Source organism: Perca fluviatilis, chromosome 4 (assembly GCF_010015445.1).
Source record: "Perca fluviatilis chromosome 4, GENO_Pfluv_1.0, whole genome shotgun sequence".
Lineage (NCBI taxonomy): Eukaryota > Metazoa > Chordata > Actinopteri > Perciformes > Percidae > Perca > Perca fluviatilis.
In genome coordinates, this window is record NC_053115.1 from 18,943,412 (window position 1) to 18,969,149 (window position 25,738).

A 25,738-nucleotide genomic window follows, 5' to 3' on the forward strand; every position below is an offset into this window, starting at 1 on the left:
AATGCAATTTTTTCCCATTTTAACTGATAAATGCTTTGTTTCTAAATACATAAACTACAATGCGCAGATTTATTTTTGTTCACAGTCACATTTTAATTTAATGGTGCCTAACAAATGCACATTCAGAAATCTAAACATAGTATTATTACTATCATTACAGTAAAACCAAAACAAAACAAATACATTAAATGTAAACATGAGGTAGGAGGTCACTGGTCATTTTACTATTACAGTATCAGAACAAATAATATGAAATTAAAATATATAATTATTTATAATTTATAATTTATTTAAGTTCTTTGTTAACATGTATATTCTCTCACTGTCTGTTTTGAAAATTCGGTCAATTTTGTGACGAATACTACAGGGGGGTTACCAGCCCGGCTTCACCGACCCAAAGTGCTCGCCAACGGGGTTGAGACTGTCAACAAAGTTGGGGGAATAGGGCAATGCGAACGCTAACTCGGCTATGACTACGCAGCATTTTCATCGCCAATGTACGGTCTTTAGCAAACAAAATGGATGAACTTTGGCTGCGGATCACCACTCATAAATGGATCATGGCCCGCAACATCATGATTTTGACGGAAACATAACAACAGCCCCGTGCAACAGCATGCGCATGTTTCGCCATGGTTGACTTTTACAGACAATGAGTGCGACGCTACGAAAGCGAGACACACGAGTGTGATGTTAGGCAGGCAGTTGACTAATTGGCCAATGCAGACTCACTCCCTGCTCGTCAAATTTGCAGGTCCCTAGTATTAAAAGATACTTTTTTTTTTTAAGTTTTTTTTTTTTTTTTTTACAATCAACAATGCATTTCTTTTACAGCGCACACAGGCCAGTGGCCTCCAGCCCCTCCCCCACTTTACTTCAGGCTCAGAGGCTATCGTTAGTAGTAGCATGCTGCTAGTGTCTTGCCATGGGATTAACTGTACTGATAAAGCGTAGAGCCGCAACCACACCGCTGTGAAAGCTCCCCAAACGTTTTTTTTTTAAGAGTCTGGTTGTTCACCCTCTCCGCGGCAATCTGATCCACTCCATATCTTTATAATGGAGCTAACTGCTAATCGTTGCTAACCAATCCTTCAGTTCCCGTTCTCCGTGCCTTTATGTATCCATTAACTGCATTTATGGACTCCAGCCCGAAGAATAAGAGATTTTATTAAGTTGGCTGTAAAAGTTTTAAAGTTTGAATGACAGAAATCGGTTTAAGGCAGTTACACACCAACCAGACGGCCAACCGTCGGCAGAAAAGCCAGTCGGACTGATCAGTCTCCCCGAGTTGGTCCAAAAAGTGCATCAGAACACCGAAGAGACGAGACGTAACACGTCTCCATAACAGCAGGTGGCGCTATTCTGTAGTGCTGTTGCTCAAAAAATGAAAACCGGCAGCTAATTGGACGAACGTGTCACGTGGCTTTGTTTTCTCCGGAAATTCAGGCGGCTTGTTCAGAATACGATCTCATATTGTACTAAAATAGTTCACTGAAACATGTTTCTGAAAGCATTTTAAGCGAGAAATAGGCCATGCATTTGCTGACTCTGTCTTCATTTCAGATCAACAAAGGTCATTTTAAAAGATTTTCGTCAGATTTTGAGAGACTCTAGTCACGCTCATTCCGCTCGCCATTTCCGGGTGAGTACCGACTGCCCTGTCTCCGACTGAACAGTTCAGGTCGGCCAAAATGAAGGCCGACAGCCCCTCAGACGGACGACGGCGCGGAACACACTGAACAGACTCGAGTTACCAACCTCGCCAGGCTGTCCAACGGCCGATTATCGGCCCAGTTTGTAGCTGCCTTTAGAGGAGTTCTTTTTAGGGTCCCCAAAACAAGGATTAAAACAGTTCAAAAAATTAATTTGAGCTCCGGGTAATCAGCTGAACCATAACATTTGACAAACCAACCAGATTTAATTGACAAAGCACATCATGGCTCCACTTCATCTGTATAATCTTTTAGTCTGATTTGTTTAATATGTTAATAGTTATTTCTTTCTAAATTTACGGTTAAGGTTATGTAGCCTAGTCATTGTTTTCAATAAACAGTTCATAAACTTCCGTTTGACTAGTTTATTACTGAACCCGTCAGTGAAGCAGTCACGCGTCGCCACATCCTTCACCACCCACCACAAGTAAATTCTCAACCTGTGGAAAACACTGCAAAGGATGAGTATCACTAGCAAAAAAGGACCAACAGCGATTTATCTGCACGAGTGAAAAGTGATTGCAGTTGCAGGGTTTCCCCATCGGACCATTTAGTGGGTGGCACAGGCAGCTGTTGGAGTGACAACAGATAATAGTGTGCTGAGCCCGTCCACGATCAAGCACAAGCATATGTTACTGATGCTATTTTAAAACCAGGAAAAAGTTACTTTTGAGATATTCTGTCAGTACTGTACATATCGAACCAATTATCCAGAGAAGATAGAGGACAACCTTGATGATAATGATGCCGTGGCCAACATCAGCGATGTCCAGACAGCTGGCATCCTGCTGGCACAGCAGTACATCAGGACCTCATTAATAACATTAATATTATGTTTGATCACCAAACTATTTGCAGTGGACAGTAATGGTGTTAGATAAGGGCATCCCTACACTACAGTAAACACAAGTGAAAATGGCCATTATGTCTGTCAAAAAGCAGTAATTGTTTATTCAAATTCCTAAAATCCTGTTCATTAAGGTCCTATTGTCTATACTACTAATGATTCCCCAGCTGTATCAAAAGGCTTTATGCCTTTATCTGTTTTTGTATAGCCATATTCACATAACATGCAATAATTTCCTCATTACTTAAATGATGCAATCAGGAGGATTCTATAGGCCTAATTAATGACGACTAGGAGCTGCAATTCCAACCACACAACTTTAAAACACATTTTTTTGTATCTCCATATTATTGTAGGCCCTGACATTTTGAGGGAAAACATTTGTGTTAGTGAGAAAAGTGATGCAAGACTGCTCTTCTAAATGAGCTGATCATTTTATATATTACTGTTTATTGCCTTTACAGTCTACACTTAAGACAAAATCCTCTAAGATCTCATGAAAATCAGGTCAACTTCATCAACAGCTTTGTCTTTAAATCCGGTATACTGTATTAACTTAAAAGAAGGAAATAATCCCGCTCTCTTTCAAATCTTCTATTCTCATATTAACTAGGACTGGTTTGGTAATACTAGCTACGATGTAAACTCTAAATTTATATTATAAAGATTTAGGTCACCCGGCCTAGACGGTAGATGAATATGGTTAGGTGACAGTGTACAAATAGCCAAATTGGATTTATCCTCCACCACCTTGGAGCTGGTCGGTCCGTCAGTCTGCTGCGTGTCAGAGGTCTGGTGATATCATATGGGAAAACTCAGATGTGTTAGGGGCCTGGAGGGCTACTTGCCAATAAAGCTGCAAACTAAGGCTCTGGAAGCAGGGAACTGGGGGATTTTGGGGTAGAGAGGGTGGGCGGGATGGAGGGGGGGTGGAGTGACTCAGAGAGGAACCATTCTCCTGTGTTACATCACTGCGACTTCAATATAGGGGATGATTCGTGCCACAGAATAGAAGCATCCAATATACTTTGGGATACACACTAACTAGAACCATGTTATAATGAAATTTGATGTATAACTGATTATAGAAAGTAGATGCAACTACTGTTTAGTATATTCTTCAAATGCTTCTAATGGTATAATAGAACCAGATTGGTCAACTAATGGGTATTTATTATCGGCCAATATTGGCTTATCACAGATACAGTACTAGTAGCCTATCTATTAGTGTCTTCGACAAGAATTTGAAGTGCAGAAATGCCAAAAGAAATGCCAAAAGAAATGCCAAAAGCGTATTTTACATAGTTTGTCCACCAGAGAGCACTAACACTAGGGTTGGGCATCGTTTGGATTTTAACGATTCTGATTCCAATTCCGATTCTTATCGATTCCGATTCTTTGAGGGGTGGAGTTGAAACGGGTCACATGCTTATTTCACAAATAAGAGGAAAGTTTTATTTTGATTCAATAGTGGTTTGCAGTTTTACTGGGCTTTTTCAACGTAAAATAAAGCCACACTAGAGCGCCACTTACTGTGCTCCACGGCTACAACACAACAAGTGCCTGGCCGCTACGAAAACCAAAACTTAACTTAAGTTAACTTTGGAATCCAGGATCAGATTTGAAACCAAATCCTCCAAACGAATCCAATAAAGAAACGATCCCACTGGAATCGTAATTTTTCAAACGATTCAAAGTAGGAATCGGTTCTCGATGCCCAACCCTAACTAACACATGTATTTTTGAAGTGTAAAATGTCTCGCTGAGTAGAGATCTTTTTCACAAAATCTAATTTCGGGCTGTATAACAAAGGAACTGGTATTCCACTCAAAAATAGATGAAGATGTATTATTAGACTATACTTAACAGAGTTGATCATTTATTCTGAATGAACTTACGTTAACTTTTACATATTAATGAACATCCGTTACAATCACCCTCTTGCCTAACGAGTTCACACAATGCTGATTAAGGCACGTAAGTAACCTGACGCCAGATGGTGGAGCCACCGCTGCAGCCTAAACACACTACCCCCATTCAAAATGAATGGAAAGACCTGCGTTTTCGCCTGACCGTCTGATGTGAAGGCTAAGGCTGCGTTCACATCACCAAAAGGGCATCCGGCGATTTTCCGCAGGGTGGTGCGGCGAGTGTCACTGAAATGGCTCATTGATGTGACGTCCTGTTGTGTTCCCCCAATGTAGCACAAGTAGATTTTATATTTCACAATTAGTGTTTTCCATCAGATCGTTGATAGATGTCAACATTTCCGAGCGAAGGCAGCTTTATTTCACGGAGAAAGAGAGAGAAAAAAGGGACAAGGGACCTTGATGTTGCAGGAAACAGTCAGCTGTTACACAATCTCCTGGGCAGTTCAGTGCTTGTGTTTTAATGTTTTAAAACTTTCTTGTGGCAGCGATGGAGGCAGAGATGTTTCCTGTTTACTGTACGGGAGTCTCACGCTGCCTCAAAACAGACTGACAAGTTTGATCGCTGCAGCCTAAACACACTACCAAGCCCTGTGTTTTCACCGCACAGGCAATGTGAATGCAGCATTAGCCTATCACAGCCAGGGAAAGCTCTGTATTTACTCAGTAGACCGGCGTTGTGCCTGGTGGCTGTGGTGACATTCCCGCATTGGAGCACAGGAAGTATGCCAATACAGCTTATTGGTTATACATGCAGACCTCCTTTTGGCAACTGTATACATGTTCTGCCATTTGTCACTTTTTACCCTTTTAAAAACAGTTTTGGTGTGTCAGTGTCTGCTGAACCCTCAACCCAACATTAGCCCTTACCTTAACCAGTATGTGAGGCTCACCATGGCCCTACATTAATGTTAATCTAACTCAGGCCCTATTCCAAACCCACAGAGAGCAGCACTTGGGGAAACACTGGTCGAAAGTTTTTAACATGGGCACATACTGTATTTACGAAAATATGAAAAAAAAAAAAAAAAAAAAAACATAGAAAGAGTCACACATTTGTATAGCGGTGATAAACGGGTGTCCAGTTTATCACAGCTGGCTGTACAACACTAATAAGCTACTTATTAATATTCAACCAACCCATCCATCTTTAATCGTTAAATCTCTAGCGGCACAGAATTTGATGGGTCACAAATTTGAATGCAACATTGTCATCTCAATATTTGTGCTGCGGTGGCATTAATCGCCCCTCATACAGAACATCCATCCACAGAGCGCTAACTATCGCCCTTATCCTCGTTTCTCCCTACGCACATAACAGCAAGCAGACACAGATTAGCTATACCTCCACATAAACCACGACCACAACTACAGTAAACCTATAATAAAACTTAGGGACATCTTATAAACATCACAACAAAACTACAGGTTTAAACAGATAACGTAAATACTGCCAATTCCACAGGAAATAAAGTTAACTCAATGACTAACGTTACCACAAACGATCTGAGTGCCTACTATATTAGCTACATTTCCTGAGATTGATTAATTCCAGAGACACCATGTTGTATGAACATTCAGTGAGTGATGTAGCTAACGTAAAGCGTCAGGCTTAAACAGGAGTTGTTTAGCAGAACTAAATGTTTAGTGTAACGTTAATGCGGGGAGACGTTAGTTTGCGCAATCATAGTCCAGCTGCCTAATCAATAACATGCACACAAATCACGGAGGCTAAACGTCCCAGCGTTCACGTAACCGTTGGACGTTTAATTTCAGCTCGGCCCTGTAACATTAAGTTAACCTTAGTGGAAGCCAGGCAAAACGCTGCCTCTGAAAATGTCTTTATTCGACAACCAAAAGTCGCTTAAAGCCCTTGATAATAAAAGCCAAATTCACCACTGGTCTGACTAGAGTTTGGCTACACGAATGAAAGCTAACCCGTGTTGCAAGTACTTACCAGGATGACAGTCTTTGTGTTTGGGCAAGGTTAAAAACATTAAGGATAAAATCCACCAATAACTCGGTTCCCGTATTGTCCGCATGTTAGACTATTCATCGAGAGCAACAAGAAGGCAACTGGTGAGAAAGTTTTCGAGTCTTTTCTCTTCTTTAAAAAAATAAAAAATAAAAAAAATAATCACATACACACGACCGAAGCAGAAACGAAGTTGGCACAGCAGCCACGAAGGCAGCGCATCAAAGTAATGGTTAGCGGTTCGGCTGCAGAGAGTCGCCGTTTCTTTTAAAAAGACAAATTTATTCGCCTCCAGCCCGAGCAGAGGCTGTTTTTAGCTTCGAGGAATAAAACGATACGCACACCGTGGCACTGCAAAAGCATTCCAAAACGTGTTGGACTCCACCGTGCCTGTAGCGGGCTTCCAGATAGCAACATTCCCGTAGTGGAGAGGGATAAATCGGCGATCAATCACTGTCTTTAACTACAGGGGGGAAAAGTAGTCGAATAATATTGATTACACGTGGTCATTATTAAGTGGTTATCCGCGGCATCAGCGTGACGAAGGGTAACGCGAAGAAAAGTGGTGCTGGAAATGTCCCGTTCTTCCATCCAGGAAGTGGACTAGCGATCAGGCATGCATGGATATGTGGCTGCTGGTCCCATCCTACAGGACAGACTGCGCGTGAGAGGGAGCCAGCGCGGGGCGGGAGCAGCGGAGGGAGGGGAGGCGGTTCTCGGATTTGCTGAATGCAAAATGAGTCGGAACGGACAGAGTCTGGTTTCTGTCTATGGTGCTGTGATAAGGAAGACACGCGAAATCAGTGGCTCGTGTCAGATTGTCAAGTCACCAAAGTCCAGACTGGATTGTGCTGCCTCTTTTAAATGCTGCATCAAACATGTTGCATCACACATGATGAAAAACTGGCAAGGCCATTTCAGAATCTACAGAGGATTGAAGCCTTGTTCAAAATAATCTCCCTGCTATATGCACAAATTCCAACCCCCATCCAGTCATCTCCCTGTTTTGTTGCTTCCTCCCAGGCCCCATTATTAAAACGACCCTCCTGTGGCCACACAGCCATGTCCCTTTGCCTCCTGCTGGCAGAATTGTGAATGGAATACTTTAGCAGTAATCATCACCTGTAATATCATCATGTATGAGTGTGTGCTGATTGGAGAATTATGCATCCATCGGTGACACTCCCTTAGGTAAATGTGTAGTCAGTGGTGTTCTTGCAGAACTATCCAGCAGGACATTTAATTTGAGGAATCTGATTAAATTTCTCATTTAATTACCCGGTTCTCTGCAGGGCCATTGAAGACAGTCACAAGGGCCCTCTGCTTTTAATGTGGGCCATCTGCTTCCTCTCCAAAATGCCTACCTTTTTCAAAGCCTTATGGGCATCCTCGCTCGATCCTCCAGGCTGGACTGTATTTTGACTGATCAAGTGCAATTATCCTGAACAGTAGTTTCTGAATTATTTTCCTGTTTTGTCTTAGTCTGTCAGACTCCAAAAATGTTTCTGCAACAGACCCAGGGAACTTACCCTTATGTGTAGAGGGTGAAAAATATATGTCACCAAAATAAATTTTGATTGGTTGCTTTTCTTTGTCTTATCTGATAGAATATCTTTGGGTTTTGGACTGCAAAAAAACAAACAAGCAATTTAAAGATGTCAATTTACTGATTTAGCAAATTACTTTTCATGTTGTGTAATAATACAGTCTACAAGTGGAATATGCATCCTCGGAAAAAAGCATACAAACAGCAATTAAACTAGTGTAAACTAAAGTAATAGACAGTCGAAAATTAAAAAGCCATGCATTTGTGTTCATAATTAAAGCAATAAGCCAAGGCTAAAGCAGGACATGACCCACGTTTACAGCTTTAATAAAAAAGGATGTAAGTGTAAAAAAAAAAAAAAGTTTTTTAATAAGTTGCATTCAAATAACAATAAAACAAAAGAGATGGATGACATGTTTTCCATGACAAATCTTAACTTGAGAATATTAAAAACAAAATGCAATTAAGGAGGTCTTCATCAGATGAGTGTTTGTACTTGCAGACTAATTTTGCGGCTGCATCTCAGCCGCTGTTGAAACTCAATTTGCTCCTGAACACTAACACTCATTAACCTCCCTGCATGCAGTGAGCTGTGGGTTTCTAAAACATGTGAAATAAGGGAACAGTACAATTAATAATACAGCAGTAAGTTGAATTCATGGCATCCAACCCGGAAGTCTGATAAATGCACTCAGGTGACACTACATTCATTTGGTCAAAGTTATGCTTTTTCATGCAGAGCCACTGCTTTTTTTCTCTCTCTCTGAAAGTTACCAAACACAAAAGCAATCACAGCCCGTAAAATGAGTCACGCCCATTATATTTCTTCTGTCATGAAGAGCTTAATGCAAAGACCAAAACCAAAGAAGCCCAATGCCCTCTGCTCTCCGCAATGTTTCTTTGTATTTCCGTGACGCATTTGTAAAGTGTGCCGTGACATTTGACATTCTAATCTTTTTTCACCCTTTGGGAGTTGAGACACTAAAGGCATCCTAACACTTCCTCTGACAGTTAAATTGTGCTTCAGATTAGAAAAAGAAAAGAAAAGCTGCGATATACATGATTTATGCGAGTCCAGCCTTGACACCAGCATTGTCCCCACGGGCATCTCCTTTCCCTGTGCCCTTAAGTGGTTTGAGAATCACACTTGTATTATTTTTTCCAAACACATTGCACATGTTGACAGTTGGTACATAATGTACGACTCTGTGCATCAATTATGTAATGTAATTCAGGCTATGACATATATAATTTATTTGATTCTCAATCTCTTACATTATTTAATCAAAAGCTATTTTTACCATTATTACTTTCCTCATATAGTTGTATCTTTTGTTGGTCTGTCCTTTAGTTCTCCGCATCAATGTGTCATGTTTCTGCACTGAATCTTCTCTGCATTATGCTTTAGGACAGTGTCGCAAGTGTCCGTCAGCCAGGTGCAGAACAAACTTAAAAAGGGTAGCACTCTAAAACTACAAAGATGGGTTCAAAAGTAAGCCTCCAGCAAGTCAATGGTTTTCTTTTCTGTTTAAAAAATATGCCTCAAAACTAAAATGGCAAAGAAGAGGGATACACTGCATTTACAAAATTTTCTTTCCCAATGTATTTCTGTCTTGATCAGTGGTGAACAATTGTCGACTTAACTCATATGAAAAAGGTTATGTTATATTTGCATTAGAACATTATAAAAAATAAGGCTTGTCCTTTGAGTTGTTTTTGAAGCCAATTTAAGTAGTCTGTAAAAGGCTCAGACAAAAGGCATTTAGTCTATGATGGCAAACTGTTCAAATCTATGGCAAAATTTGAGTTTTGATTTCAAAGATTAAAGGTGTTTTGCTACTGAAATCACAAGTATTTGGAATGGCCGCCAACCATTTTTGTGTTTTCTTTGCCTCCTTGGCGATCACTGGTTCCATTTAATTTCTTCATAGTATGACAGACAACTTAATTCATTACAAAGAACATTAAGTCTGATTATATATTTTTTAAAGTTATTGTTGTGTTGCAATGTATGGATTGAATTGTAAAGTCTGCCTGCTTGCGTGATGCATTCATGTGCTGGGGAAAGTCAACAAACAGGACTGCATTCATGACGTATGCTAATGGAAAGGTGTGAAAACAATCAAGCAAATGAGTAGACGTTGCAAAGTAAAAAGTGAATTTTGTCGCAGCCTGCTTAGTCTGGGATATTGAATGTGCTCATAATTCCTTTTTTCAGGTTCAGGTTTTGAACTTAACTTTTGCAATTGTGCATCAAAACAAAGTTGCCCCTGACAACAGAAGGGTGTCGATAACAATAATACTCAAACCAACACAATTCCCTAAGAGCAGATGGGAACCTCTGCAGTTCCTGTGAAACAGTATATCTGGCTGCTATCCCCGGTATTGATTATTGCTGATATTCTATCTGCCATCTGTCTCCCTCAGTGTGAAGACTTGCGCTGATAGTCAGTGTTAAACAAAATAACACGAAGTCTGCACTTATTGTACTGTAAGTGTTAATTAAAACACTCTGTTTTTGTACTCTCAAATGCAGAGAGGATTTGCCATGATGTAATATGTTAGTGTGGTTGACCTAATTTTGGTGGATGAAAATTATGTCATGTAATGCGGAGATAATGGGAGAAACATGGAAAGTTTTAGATTTGGGTGGTCAGTATTAGATATAAGGAGATGTGAGCAAAAGAAGAAAAAAAGTTTGTCAGAGAGAGAAAAAGACAGTTATGACTTTATTGATTTGAGGCGGTAGTAGTTACTATTTGAAGCCAGTAGAGGGTTTCTGCAAAATTCATTTTGCCATTAATCATTGCAATTGTTCAAACCACCTAGGACCGTCATTGACACTCCTGAAGAATATAATACATTAATTTGTCACAGAAGGGCAACGAATCTCAGGACTTAGATGGATGAGTTAATAGCCAAGAAATTCAGAATATAGTCAGAGTGTCAACGTATTTTAGATGGTACAATGAAGCCACAATAGTTTACTTTATGTCAGTGTATAGAGGCCTTGCATAGTGCATGTTTGTCTAGTTGTTCCAAAGAAGATGGCCACTATGTACGCATACAGTAACAGGTCAAACACAAGATAAACATGATATTACTCTTCCATTGTGACGATAATATCGAACTGTGAGACACCAAATTACTTTTGTTTGTGTGTGTTCTCAACACATAGCAGTCTTCTTCCAACATGGACGACAAATCATCCCAGAATATTTGATGAAAAGTCTAGTAAAACATCAGTGTTTAATTTTCTTTTACAGATAATTTGCACCAGGATCAGCAAAGCTCAGGGATCCATTTCACTTCCAACAAATGTCGCTAATTTGCAAAGTCACGGAGCATTGTTGAAAGTTATCACCGATTATCAAATGATGCAAAGCTGCTGGAGAACAATGAGAGAGAATAACTGAATATTTCTTGAATTGCTCAAGGAATTTGCATACATGCATGCATTATATCTTCATCTTCAGTTGAATTCAAATGCTAACTAGGATGGATACAAAATGGTTATATTAAGATACAGAAACAAATAATACAGTTATGGTGTACAACTACAAACGTTTTGTCATTATATGGGCAGGCTGCGACAAAATTCACATTTTACTTTGCAACAGCAATCATTGTGAGTTTCTGTTATGTTCTGTTTCCTGTTTTATTTTGAAAGCTGTTGTCTTATTTTACTTCCTGTGTTTTCCCTCCCTTGAGATTGCCCTGATGTGTTTCACCTATTGTGTCACCTGTCCCTCGTTAGTCCTCGTTACCTGGTGTATTTAGTCTCTGTGTTGTTTTTGTCTGGTGTGGCATGTTGGTCTGTGTTGTTTCATGGCAAGCTGGTGTTGTGGCTAGTTTTGCCAACCTCTGGACACTCTTTGTTGTAAGTTTTTGTGAATAAATTCCTTAACTGCATTTCGGTCCAATCCTTGTCAATCCCTCGGCAATCTGTGACAATCACAAGTTGGATCCTTGTTAAATTAGAAGATGCTTGATTAAGCTTTGCTCTGACTGAGAAGAGCAATGACAATCCTCAAGTTCCCCTATGTCCAAAGTCACTAAAATCAAGATACCTCTGACTTTCCTCAATAATTCATAAGTTGCTGCATTTATCTCCCTTCTGGCACTATCTGCTGTCTTTTTAGGCACAGAGCGACTGCTAAAGCTGGCAGATGTTTGGACACATGGCCACACAGCGCTGCACAAAATAAGCTGTCAGAGTAATGCGTCCTGATAAAGGAAATCAGCTTTTCAGCGTCACGGCAGAGAGCTACGTCCCCTGTGTTGTATACCACATCCAAACCATGATTTGAGCATGATATCCCACATTAGTGTTTCAGCTCATGGATCTGTTTAAGTCTTTTGTGTTATAGTTAACAACTGTGCACATTAAGTGTGAAGCTCCACAGAGCTTTCTTGTTTAACTTCAGTTCATCCACAGCCTCCCACGAACATCAGGCTCACGGTCTTCTTGCCACAACTAATCATTTAAATGAGTCTCCACTCACTTGCATAATTACCAATATAAAAAACCAAATACAAGCTTGACGCTGTATTCCAAATAGTCAATTTATTCCAAGACTTAATAAACCTGCTGAGGTGGCGAGTGTTGGCCTCATGCAAAATTGTATTATATAAGGACACACTTTTAACCTTTTTAAAGGAATATGCCACCGTTTGTTGAAATAGGGCTTATCACGGTCTACCCTGGCTGTAGATAGGTGGGCCAACGCATTTTTTTTGTCTGTGCAAGTAATTAGGTTGTTTTTTTGTCTTTTGTTGGCTCACTTTTACTAGGGGAGACCGTGATAAGCCCTATTTAAACAGACGGTGGCGTATCCCTTTAAGTAGGCAAAGCAGTGATGTATATTCAATGTTTCTAAAAAAAAATTCTGATTTATGCTTCGAAGCAGAGCTTTCGCCGTAGCCTACGTAAGTGGCCTGAAGTTTATACTTGTGCGTTGTCTGCTTCAATTTCTTTCCAGAAAATAAGCCAATATATATATGAAGAACCAATTTCTAAAATATTTTTTCTATTTACAAATTTTTACTTTCAGTAAAAATTTATATTTTCCTAAACATCATCTCTGTTTTTTTACACAAAGACACAGCAACAAAATTAGAGACATCTCCTACAGGAGAGATGGCAGAATTTAAAGACAATTACACAATAACAGATGAAAGTGCTACAACATTAATAATATCTGTAAAAGTAGGTATGCACAGCTGATAATGAGATGTAATTTATGCGAAACTGAGGGATGAATATTTTACTAGCCTGCTTTTTTTTAAGTAAAAAAAAATCACTAGCCAGAGTCTGAATGCAGCATAAGGGAGAGCGCAAAGCAATAGCAGCCAAATAGTGCTTCTGGGCAGGTGCCTGGAGTTCCATTTGAGCATTGCAATTATCAACATTGAAGTTATGCAGATGAACAAAAGGATTGCTTTTGGGAAATGTGCCACTGCACTCTATTCTTGTCATGCACAGTTAAAAAAAGAAGAAGAAATATAACAGAATGGATTTGGTAGAAACTACAACTCTATCTGAACAGGCTTGATTTGTCTCTTATGTGTCCATGGGTTTATTGACCTTATCCTGTTAAAAGAAAAGAAAAATAGATTCTAGGTAGTAACCATGCTTGGCAGTGCTTAGCATTGCAAACAACCCAAGGGCAAGGTCAAAGTGCTTTCAGCACTTTATTAGTCTGAATTAGGTTTCGTTACTCTTACAATGGAGCAATCTATCTTTTTTCTCCCTTTTGTTTTAAATGAAACTGTTAAATGTCTGAACACTAAATTGCTTTTATACTGTCTGTATCAATTTTCAGTTAAACATTTAACATTTAACCCACCAGTAGGACACACGTTGCATATCTGATGTCACAGACTGCAAAAGTCTAAAACAAATTTAAAAACAAAGTTCAGTAGGCATGGCTCAGTACCTCCTTATAATGAAGGATAACATTATATCTATTCTACTTGCTTATGTTACTTAACCAGGTAAATCCTGTTAAAATCAATGATCTGAAGTGATTCACACATTTTAAGGAATGTGTTGCTGCTATTGTTGTTGTATTTACTTCCAGTTTCCTGTACATACCATGCTGTTTGCGCTGAGTGACAGGGTATACAAATTACACATGTATCATCAGATTAATAAAAAATGAAAGAACCGAAACAGCGCAGTTGAGTTGAATCCCACCAAATTTAATGTCTCTTTATCCTGTGAATAAGGATTTATTTTTGACGTGACAATTGAGCCTGGACCTGGGTTTATATATTTTCTAGTTTTTCATCTTATATTTCTGAACCCATAACGGTGAAGAAATCTTTATGTTCTCGCAGAGCAATATGTCACCTGGATTCAAGGCATACTGCAGCCATTTTACTCTACATAGGTGAAGGATAACATGATAACACCTTGCAGTCAAGTGAGATTACAGCATATTGTGTTATTTCTATATATAGGAGATATGATATTACATGGAGCTGGAGGGACAAAAAACGTCACCATCAATGCATCCTCACAAACCTTAATATGCCTTGAAAGGTCACATACTGTTGTATTTCGGTGGTGGTCTGGTTGTGATAATGAAATCTAATTGAAATCTGTATGTGTAACTTTTATGCAATACATTACCTTTGAAAGATTTTGCAGTGGACATGTACAGGCTGTTCTCATGAGCTCTGGTCCGCATGAGGAGGAGGAGGAGGTCATGGTGGATGGGTGGGTCAAAAAGCACAGGGCTTTCAAGCAGGGGAGCGGAGTTTGTGTCCCGGAAGAAGTTAAAGTGTAGTGGTAAAGTGTATTATGCTCATTTTCAGGTTCATAATTGTATTTTGAGGTTGTACCAGAATAGGTTTACATGGTTTCATTTTCAGAAAACACCATATTTTTGTTGTACTACACATTGCTGCAGCTCCTCTTTTGACCCTGTGTGTTGAGCTCTCTGTTTTAGCTACAGAGTAGCTAAAAGAGTTACAGAGTAGCTAAAACACACATGCACACATGGAAGTCGCACATGCGCAGTAGCTGGGTAAGGACTACTAGCTAGAAGCTATCACTGCTAGCGGTTAGCCACCTTGTTCTCAATGGCAAAACGCTGCTACAACACTATATAACTACTTACATGTCCCTCATCTGCAGGTATTCCATGCAAAGTTGGAAGTGCGCCCTCATTTAGAAGAAGTCTCCCGGCTAATCCTGCCTTGTACTGACCAAAGTTGGAGAAACAGCTAGCTGATGTGGTATTAGCTAAAGTGATTAGCACACACCAAATGTTTCGGCCAATGACGTAGATGGCCCTGGCGATTTTGACCAGCTCACCCGGAGACTGAAGGCAGGATACATTCAGAAACCCGTATCTCACTCAAAACAGCATGGATGTTTTTACAATTTTGTATGTGTGTGGAAGCACCAGAGACGATTTTTTCATAATATGGGCACTTTAAGGGGGAAACTACGGTGGCCCTGAAGTGCAAATCACGACAGCAAATAGGAAAACACGACAACAAATAGGAAAACACGACGGCAAATATGAAAACACTTCAACAAATCACAAAACACAATGACATTAACTTCTACCGGAAAAGGTAGGGCCTATCTAGGAGAGTCTGTCTTTCGCGCTCCCAAATCACCCACAATCCTATGCGCGCGGCTTTGCCGGCTTGTTAAAAAAAAACAATGGCGGACCTAAGCGGGACATCCATGGTTGGAGCGGCATCACTGATGGCACAAGTATCATTTAAATGTAAGTATATTTAGTGTTTGCAGTACATTTGTTATCACAGTTAATGTGTTACATCAATGTAAAGCTTAACGCTTTAATGCTGGTACAAATTGCTGTTATAATTAGGTAGATACACCCCGAGCTAACGTTGAGCTAACTGAACCTATCAACTAGCTAACATTTAGGCTGTTAGCTAGCTGGGTTGCTGTCTTTAAGCCATTTGTGTTCGTAAAATTTAATGTCCGGTGGCATTTTCCTCTGTTTTTATAAGCCGTTACTGTTTATGCGTAACGTTAGCAGAGATTTAGAAATCGGTGTGTTTATCAGTTGTAGCTGCAGGATGGCTAGTGTTATTCGGGGGACAGGGAAAGTAAAAATAAATCGCTATTTTGCACCAGTAAAAAGGCTCAAAATATCACCAAACTTCAACGGTAGCATAATGAGGGTTCCTACATCTTAACAGAAGCATTGAGAACTTTGTAAGTGTACAGACAGTTTATTGAACGAAGAGCTGCGGGAGCTCCGTGAAAGGGCTAAGATAGAGCGAGAGTAGTCAATGCAGCAACACAGCCTCGTACTTTGGGGAACTGGTGGCGTACCTGCGGATATTGTGAAGCTATGGCCACCGGACAGGAGTGTCTGTGTTGCTTTGAGTGGGACCTGTTACCTACTGGCTACTACTGGTAGCTCTCTCTCTCGTAGCCCTTTCATGGAGCTCCCGCAGCTCTTCGTTCAATAAACTGTCTGTACACTTACAAATGCTTCTGTTAACATGTAGGGACCCTTATTATGCTACCGTTTAAGTTTAATGATATTTGAGCCTTTTTAATGGTACAAAATAGCGTTTTGTTTTTACTTTCCCTGTGCCCCGAATACTAGCGTCACCAGAAGGGAGACATGAGGAGGAGAGGGAAAGCAAAAGACAAGCAGGGAGACAGAGGCCAAAGAGAGATGTTGAATAGATTATTTGCTATATTAGAAATTGGCATTCTAAAAATAAATGCATTAAATGAACTGGTTTGTCGGTGTCATTAAGTTTTTGGGTGTGTGTATATAATATAAACTGTTTATCAATGTCTATTTTTCCATCAAATTATGACCTGGATACAGGAAACTTCTAACTGAATAATTATATTCAGATCCTAACTTTTAATAACTCGTTAGGTATACAAGCTCTAAAAAGACATTAACGAAACGTGTATCTTTATTATAACCTTTATTCAAACATGACTGGAACACTGGACGAAATGGATGTGGAACTGTGCTGTTCAATTTTTTTTGTTGAAATGAAGGTGAATCAGCGTCAGTCTGCTTGCAGGAGAATATTCTGTGAGGAACTTTGCCCGCAACGTGCAAAGGTAGGTAAGGTTACAGACACTGATAGGCTTTAATGTAAGCAATAGCCGTTTTATCCTGTCAATAAATTAAAAACTTGTGGGAGTTAATGTTTGTAGTAGTCATAACACTTTGAGAATTGCATTAATTAATCTTAATTACATTAAGTTTACAGTAGCTAACCCTTTGCATTAGCTTGTAGTTTATTGCATGTATGTAACATTGTCCAGTAGCTTCTAGCTTTCAGACAAATGCAGTGCAAAATATGATCAGCAACTACAAGGTAAACGCTACCAGCTAATGAGCTACCACAGGCAGTATGATATGCAGTAAACTGCAAGTGAGAAAGGTTAAATAGTACTGTAAACACACAAGCTACAACCAACATATTAAAAGTCATAACACCATTGATAAACACCCACTAACACATTAAAGGTAGGTGTAAGTGTGTTAAATGGTCAACAGATGTCAGTTAAAACCATGAAGAAACTACACCACTACACAGTTACATGAAGTACCTTCATGTTACAGTATGCTTAAATATACTTTTATATATAAATATATACATTTCTAATCTTACCAGGACAGGTTGGATAACTACTGGACTAACCTAAAGCTTTCTCCTTCTGTCTGCAGTCTTGAAGCAACACAGTCATTGCCAGCTGAGTCTGATCGCCGCTTCATGTTGAACATACTTTTGTACAGCATAAAGTCATGTTTGAATAAAGGTTATAATAAAGATACACGTTTCGTTAATGTCTTTTTAGAGCTTGTATACCTAACGAGTTATTAAAAGTTAGGATCTGAATATAATTATTCAGTTAGAAGTTTCCTGTATCCAGGTCATAATTTGATGGAAAAATAGACATTGATAAACAGTTTATATTATATACACACACCCAAAAACTTAATGACACCGACAAACCAGTTCATTTAATGCATTTATTTTTAGAATGCCAATTTCTAATATAGCAAATAATCTATTCAACATCTCTCTTTGGCCTATGTCTCCCTGCTTGTCTTTTGCTTTCCCTCTCCTCCTCATGTCTCCCTTCTGGTGATGCTAGGGCAGCCTCCGTTTGTTCCTTAGTCCCCTGTTAAAAGACAGCAAAGACAAGAAAAAGATTTACCGTTATGAATGCTATAATGGAACGTTATACTTGTTACATGGGAAACTACACAAACATTTTAGCTTTCATTTAATGTTGCTAGTGAAGTTTAAGGAAAATTCCGGCGCAAAATGAACCTAGGGGTTACTAACAGATGTGTACCCACTCTGTCGTTCTCTGGGACATGTTTTCGTGCTAATCGAATGTGTTTGTAGCTTGAAAGAAGCTAGCGCGGACCGCTGATTAGCTTACAACACTAGTATTCGGGGCACACGGAAAGTAAAAACAAATCGCTATTTTGTACCAGTAAAAAAAGGCTAAGTAAAAGTAAAAGTAAAAAGGCTCAAATATCATTAAACTTAAACGGTAGCATACTAAGGGTCCCTACATGTTAACAGAAGCATTTGTAAGTGTACAGACAGTTTATTGAACAAAGAGCTACGGGAGCTCCATGAAAGGGCTACGAGAGAGAGAGAGCTACTAGTAGTAGCTAGTAGGTAAGTACAGCCGATTATCAGAGGGGAAATCTTCAGACTGTACAAAACACTCTTGGGTGTTGCGACGCAACAGGTCCCACTCCATGCAACACAGACACTCCTGTCCGGTGGCCATAGCTTCACAATGTCTGCAGGTACGCCACCAGTTCCCCAAAGTACGAGGCTGTGTTGCGGCATTGACTACTCTCGCTCTATCTTAGCCCTTTCACGGAACACCCGCAGCTCTTCGTTTAATAAACTGTCTGTACACTTACAAAGTTCTCAATGCTTCTGTTAAGATGTAGGAACCCTCATTATGCTACCGTTGAAGTTTGGTGATATTTTGAGCCTTTTTACTGGTGCAAAATAGCGATTTATTTTTACTTTCCCTGTGCCCCGAATAACACTAGCCATCCTGCAGCTACAACTGAGAAACACACCGATTTCTAAATCTCTGCTAACGTTACGCATATACAGTAACGGCTTATAAAAACAGAGGAAAATGCCACCGGACATAACATTTTACAAACACAAATGGCTTAAAGACAGCAACCCAGCTAGCTAACAGCCTAAATGTTAGCTAGTTGATAGGTTCAGTTAGCTCAACGTTAGCTCGGGGTGTATCTACCTAATTATAACAGCAATTTGTACCAGCATTAAAGCGTTAAGCTTTACATTGATGTAACACATTAACTGTGATAACAAATGTACTGCAAACACTAAATAAACTTACATTTAAATGATACTTGTTCCATCAGCGATGCCGCTCCAACCATGGATGTCCCGCTTAGGTCCGCCATTGTTTTTTTTTAACGAGCCGGCAAAAACGCGCGCATAGGATTGTGGGTGATTTGGGAGCGCGAAAGACAGACTCTCCTAGATAGGCCCTACCTTTTCCGGTAGAAGTTAATGTCATTGTGATTTGTTGAAGTGTTTTCCTATTTGGCGTTTTGTTTTCCTATTTGCCGTTGTGCTTTATGATTTGTTGAAGTGTTTTCCTATTTGCCGTTGTGCTTTATGATTTGTTGAAGTGTTTTCATATTTGCCGTTTTGTTTTCCTATTTACCGTTGTGTTTTGTGATTTGTTGAAGTGTTTTCATATTTGCCGTTGTGCTTTATGATTTGTTGAAGTGTTTTCCTATTTGCCGTTGTGCTTTATGATTTGTTGAAGTGTTTTCCTATTTGCCGTCGTGTTTTCATATTTGCCGTCGTGTTTTCGTATTTGTTGTCGTGTTTTCATATTTGCCGTCGTGTTTTCGTATTTGTTGTCGTGTTTTCATATTTGCTGTCGTGACTTGCACTTCAGGGCCACCGTAGGGAAACACAAGACTAGTTATTTTGATGCCTAAACGTAACTGTCGTCGCTGCACGATGGTCATCTTTTGTCGGCTAAACTCAACAGCAACGGCCCCTGAAAGAACCATTACCTTGCGGTGCTCTGTACCCAGCTCACAGCAACCTTTTCTTGGCTAAATTTGACCAGTCGTCTTGTGACCAGCGAGGTAAGTTTTCATATGATATCATACAAACCCGTTCATGAGAATGCATTGACATGTAACTCTGTGCAAGAATGGTCGACTGGTAGTTATTGTATTTGAAATAGGTTTGATATGTGTTAAATATATAAACAGACCGTAAATGTAATCATAAAGCGTGAGCTGTAATCCTTTCAGTGCTATGCATATAGCAAGTATCCAGAAACCATAATTTGTTTGTTTTGCAATGAGAGCTTTGCACACAAGCTCCATTCTGTCTCCCCACCTGAATCATTGCCGGATTGATGCATCCTGAAGATCATTTTCTGAGCTACTCGTCTGTGTAGTGGCTCACATCCATCCAGCACATGCTTTGTTTTAGGTCCCAGAGAAAAAGATGGATCCAAATCCAAGAGCAGACAAATAGGAGCGTTCACTATCTGGATGCCAGGACTCTGCCTTGAATCAGATTAAACTACATTACTGAATGCACAGAGCAGACTGAAAATAAATCAAGCTTTATTGTGTGGAGGAGATAGATAGCCTACATGTCCCGGGGGGGAGCCAGCTGAAAACATGCACAAGAATCTTAAATTAAAGGACGTACATGAAACGTGCTGCAGTTTTCAATAGCAATAAATGATGCATGTTTCTGTAAATGATATTGTCCAGCCCAGGTATCTCGCATTTGTAAACTTAGCTCTCAGGAAAAATACTCAGCTGAAGTAGAAATATATTTGTGATAAGGAAGACAGACAAACACATTTCATCTAGTTTTTAAGTCACTTTCATAGCAGAAATTATGCATTGAATTTCTTCACCACACTGCTGGAACAAAAATAGCAGCTTACTCTGATGATATACAGGCCTGCATGCAGAGCATAGGTTCAATATAAATGTGTGATGGCAGGCTTGACAGTTGAAAAAACAATACACTCCTGACACTCCCCAAGCCTTTGTTTTATCGACCAACCTTCCGCCGCAGTCATTGTGGAGTCTATAATAAAAATGCATCAGACGCATCTCCCTGTCCTCAGCAGAACGTCACTCAGGGGACGGCATGTAGACCTTTATGAGAGCTAATGACCCATGGCTTTTAGAGTCCCACAACCATCAGCATAATTAGGTTCAATGTCTGCACTCAACCTTTCGTTTATGTGCCCTTGAAAGCAAAAATGGCAAGTGATATTGACACATGAACCGAGGGATCTGACTCGAATGGCAGGGATTGTATATTTTCAGGTGATGTTGCCAACAAAAGTCCATCCACCGAGTAAGAAGGATTTTAGATCTTGTATCCATTATAATTCAACTTTGAGTAATACTTGTATTAAGCACAACAAGGAATGACACTTACTAAATGGTTTATAATACACAATAATGTAGTTGTAAGTAGAAATACGTTGTTTTTAAAGTGTTTATTAGGCTATGTGTATTTGTCAACAATTATAACTTCCCCTATTAGGCATCCATTACTGTTTGTATTATATTAGGTTTTACACTGTTTATATTATGTTCAAAACTCATGAAGATATGTTGAGCTTAAAGGTTCAATCTTGACCTTGGAAATAGTAGTTTGACAACAAAATAAAAAATGAAAACCCACTTAAAAACTCTCTTCCAGAGCTTTTAACCACATCACTGGAGTTTCATGGAGAGTAAAGACAAAGTATTTATAAATAAAACTAGACTAAAAAACACTTAATTAATACATATAATACATTAATAACAATGTAAAGATGTATTTGTATTATTGTTAATATGTTATATTTATACATCAGGCTGTTTCAAAGGAGTTATTAGTAGCATTATATATTATAGTTATATATACTGACAAATCCATTATTAAGCACTTAAGATGTCCTTACAGTATATCAGCTTACAACTACATTATTACCAAATTGGATTGAATTATATTAACCATGGGTTGTAGATCACACAGTACTGCATATGGCTTGTTACACCCCCAGTCCGACGCCCCTGCACATTAAAGAAGAAATAATCAAATCTATTGTTTTTATTAGTGCAACTAACATTACAAAAAGCAATTGAGTGGTAATAAAACATAAAGACATTTAAGACATAAGGCAAGTACAGTACAATGATTTGTATTGTTCTGGGAGGTTGAATTCTGAGAAATAATCAAATCAATGAACAATCTTTCATGTTTTCAATTAAGTCATTGACACTGTACTGTATTCACACATATTCATGCACAAGCTGTTATCCTGCCAAGTGGATGAAGGTATTTCTTCCCTTTGTGATCTTGTGAAGTTTATAGTCATTATAATGAATTATGGATGTGATCCCTTGTGACTAGTTATACCTCTCCCTAACAAGATGCATATAACAACAATTAGCACCTTGCACTAATGTGGGAGTTGCAAAGTGGAAATGCAACAATCTGTAATGAGTATTGTCTCATTTGTTTCTCTAAATTCTCCTTTTCATTTGACGGTTTGCTCTAAAAGGGTTGTGATTACAGTGAAGCAGTTGGATATTATACAGTATTATTTGTTATTCAATCTAGTGCTGAGATTTAAAGTAAATTCACATCATTTGTTTTCAGTCACGTGAAAACCTCTAACATGAGTTAAGTTGACTTGTTTTCAATTCAGTTTAAATAGTTTTATTCTTTTTATTCAAGTGTAAATTATTCTTATTTAAGTGATTTCTCAGCTTGTTCTTTCTTGTTTCAAGATATTCACCCTTGTTTAAAGTGCAGAGAAAACAATTACACCTATTCAACACGTATTCAAGAAGAGTACAAAGCTTTTTTCAATTATATGCAAATCAAACAAAATTACCTGAGATCCAAATGTTTGCATTTTTTGAATGAAATGCAACAAGAATCAAGACGTGTTCCAACCTATATCATGCCAAAATTTAATTGTAGATGAAGGCTACATGCTAAGTCACAGCAAAGAAAACACTGTTTTTGGATGTAAATTTAAGCATACTTTCTAGAGGAAATATTTATTGACATCCTGTAGTTTGACCCTATGTTAAATTAAATCCCAGCTGATGGACAGCAGCTTCTTTGTTTGGAAAATGTGTTCAACTTTGTGCATATGAAATAAATTCTCAAGCATTTTCTTTCTCAAGCAAGCCATGAAATTCATCGAAAACAATACAACAGTACGGCAGATATGGAATGAAAAGCATTTATCCGAACAGCAATGGACATAGATTGCTGACTGTATGTAAAGTCAATTCTGTTATATCTAGTTTTGAATTGAAGGGATAAATGTTTTTACCACAGTAGAGCTACAGTAGTGTTTTCTCCATTCAGCACTGTCAAATTAGCTTAGTGAGACGGTTTGTGCTGACATTATTTCAACCGTTTGCAGTGAATTCAAAGCTGGACTCAGACGCTGACAGAAAGTCATAGTAATGGAGCCACAACTGAAAGGAACTTACTGCCCAAACAGTAATGAGTATAATGCTTAGATGGATTTGTTTTAAAAAATGGCAAATACTGCAAACAAGTTTCTATAACTGAAACTATAACTTCACATTTCCAACATTTTAGTAGCCTTACATTTCATTTTTCATTTTAAATTCTGCAAAGAATCGTCATGGCAATTACACTTACATCCAGGCATTATGATATGCATTGTGAAGCAACACTGACATCCCTTTCAGTGCTTATCCTGTCATGGGAGTTGACATGGTTAGAGCTGAAAACAATCACTGCTGCATTTGCTGGAAGCTGGATGGAAAGGAGGGGGTTTTGGTTTCCTTTTTAAATACAGCTAAATGGTTGCTGATTACTGCAGAAATGTGGCTATTGTGGCTCTACTGGTCTTTCTAACTTTGCACTTGCCACCTCCGTTGTAGAGATTTGGGGAAATGACGACTAGGTTCCTTTCCATATTGTTGTCAGACATAAATATCTGAGCCTGTCAGTGGCATAAACAAGCACTTTTAGTGGTCCTACATTGATGGTGCGCAATTGCACCCAAGGATTACAGTGCAGCCTGATTCACAGCTGCAGGCTGCACATTCTCGGTCAATACTGGACCAATTTACAAAAATGTTGTCCGCGTTAGTCACATAGTGGGAAAACTGGGTCCAGGTTAAACAATGCCGAATTTTCCCTTTAAAGTGATGGTTCGGAGTAATTTCACCCTAGGGTCCTTTGCACCATGACCTCGAGCCAAACACCCCCCCCAGAAGCTTTTTTCACCTGGGTCTAACATTGGGAGAGTTAGCGTAGAGTAGCGTTATCAGCTGAATAACTTAGCGCAGGGGCTAATGGACCCACGTTTGTATCTCGTAAATGACCCCACTAATAATGCCCGAAATGATACCAAACGTCTACACTAGCACATATAGGCTATGCACTCATAAAACGATGGATTGGAAAGTTTGTAAGTACACCAGAAGTTTATGTAAATAACACTTGCCTGCTGGCTTCTGCTCTCTGCTGTTGTTGTTGCTGCTGTAAGCCGAGTGCTTAGGGCTGTCTACAAATTACAACACCGAAAAGAGATGCAACAAAAATATTTTTTAATTTAACTTTTTTTTTTAAGTAAGTGCTGTAATATAACTAGAAGGAGACAAGTAATAATTGAGGTAAGTTTGGAGACATTACCTTATTTAATCATTAAATTAATAAATATTGTTGTTGTATTTCTTTTCGGTGTAGTAATTTGTAGATGGCCCTAAGCACTCGTCTAACTGCAGGTAGCAGCAGCTGCAGCAGCAGCAGCAACAGAGAGCAGAAGAGAGCAGGCATGTGTTCATAAACTTCTGGTGTACTTACAAACTTTCCAATCCATCATTTTATGAGTGCATAACCTGTTTGTACTAGTGTAGAAGTTTGGTATCATTTCGGGCATTATTAGTGGGGTCACTTACGAGATACAAACATGGGTCCATTAGCCCCTGCGCTAAGCTATTCAGCTGATAACGCTACTCTACGCTAACTCTGCCAATGTTCGACCCAGGTGAAAAAAGCTTCTGGGGGGTTGTTTGGCTCGAGGTCATGGTGCAAAAGACCCTAGGGTGAAATTACTCCGAACCATCACTTTAAGGTTAGGGGACCGTTGTCGTCATCATTACAATATTAACCATGGTTAAAGTTATGTAACAATCGTGGTTATGCTTTGGAAAAAAAAAGATTGGAAAAGGGAAACTAACCATATTAAAGTCTCCTGTTTTGTTGGCCTATCCATCTACATTGACCTCCTCCCTGCTAGGACTTCAACAACGTCACCTGACTTCCTCCATTTCTCCCATCATAACTACTACCACCACTAGAACGCTTGTCACTTCAATGTAAACATGTCTTACAGTGTGCTGTTTTGGAGCACTTGCTGAAACGAATGATGTTGTCGTTCTTGGGAGGACTAGTCTTGTGTTGCCAGACCTATCTCCACAGCGCTGTGGAGTAAGGGCTGGCTATACCACATACTTTCTGGGATAGGAGAAAAAAACTCTGGATTGTTTGCTTTTCGTTAAACCAATCACAATTGTCTTGGGCAGCGCCACATGCAATATTCAATGGAGTTAACTATTCAAACAATACAGTAACGTGAGCTATTTAAATTAGCTGGATACATGGTTAAACTTAACTTGCCCTTACCAGCGTATCACCGTGTGT

General features: G+C 39.2%; 1 protein-coding gene across 4 annotated transcripts in view; it reads right to left on the bottom strand.

The window, feature by feature from the left end:
* The window catches only part of ca16b (carbonic anhydrase XVI b), a 113,901-nt gene extending 106,673 nt beyond the window's left edge, over positions 1-7,228 (bottom strand). The window contains exon 1 of one of the 4 annotated variants that reach the window (XM_039797294.1): positions 6,445-7,228. In XM_039797294.1, coding sequence (XP_039653228.1) covers positions 6,445-6,529 — 85 coding nt within the window. In that variant the 5' untranslated portion in view covers positions 6,530-7,228. The remainder of the gene's footprint in view (positions 1-6,444) is intronic. The other 3 variants (XM_039797295.1, XM_039797296.1, XM_039797297.1) reach the window with 3 other exon arrangements.
* Positions 7,229-25,738: the final 18,510 nt, after the last annotated feature.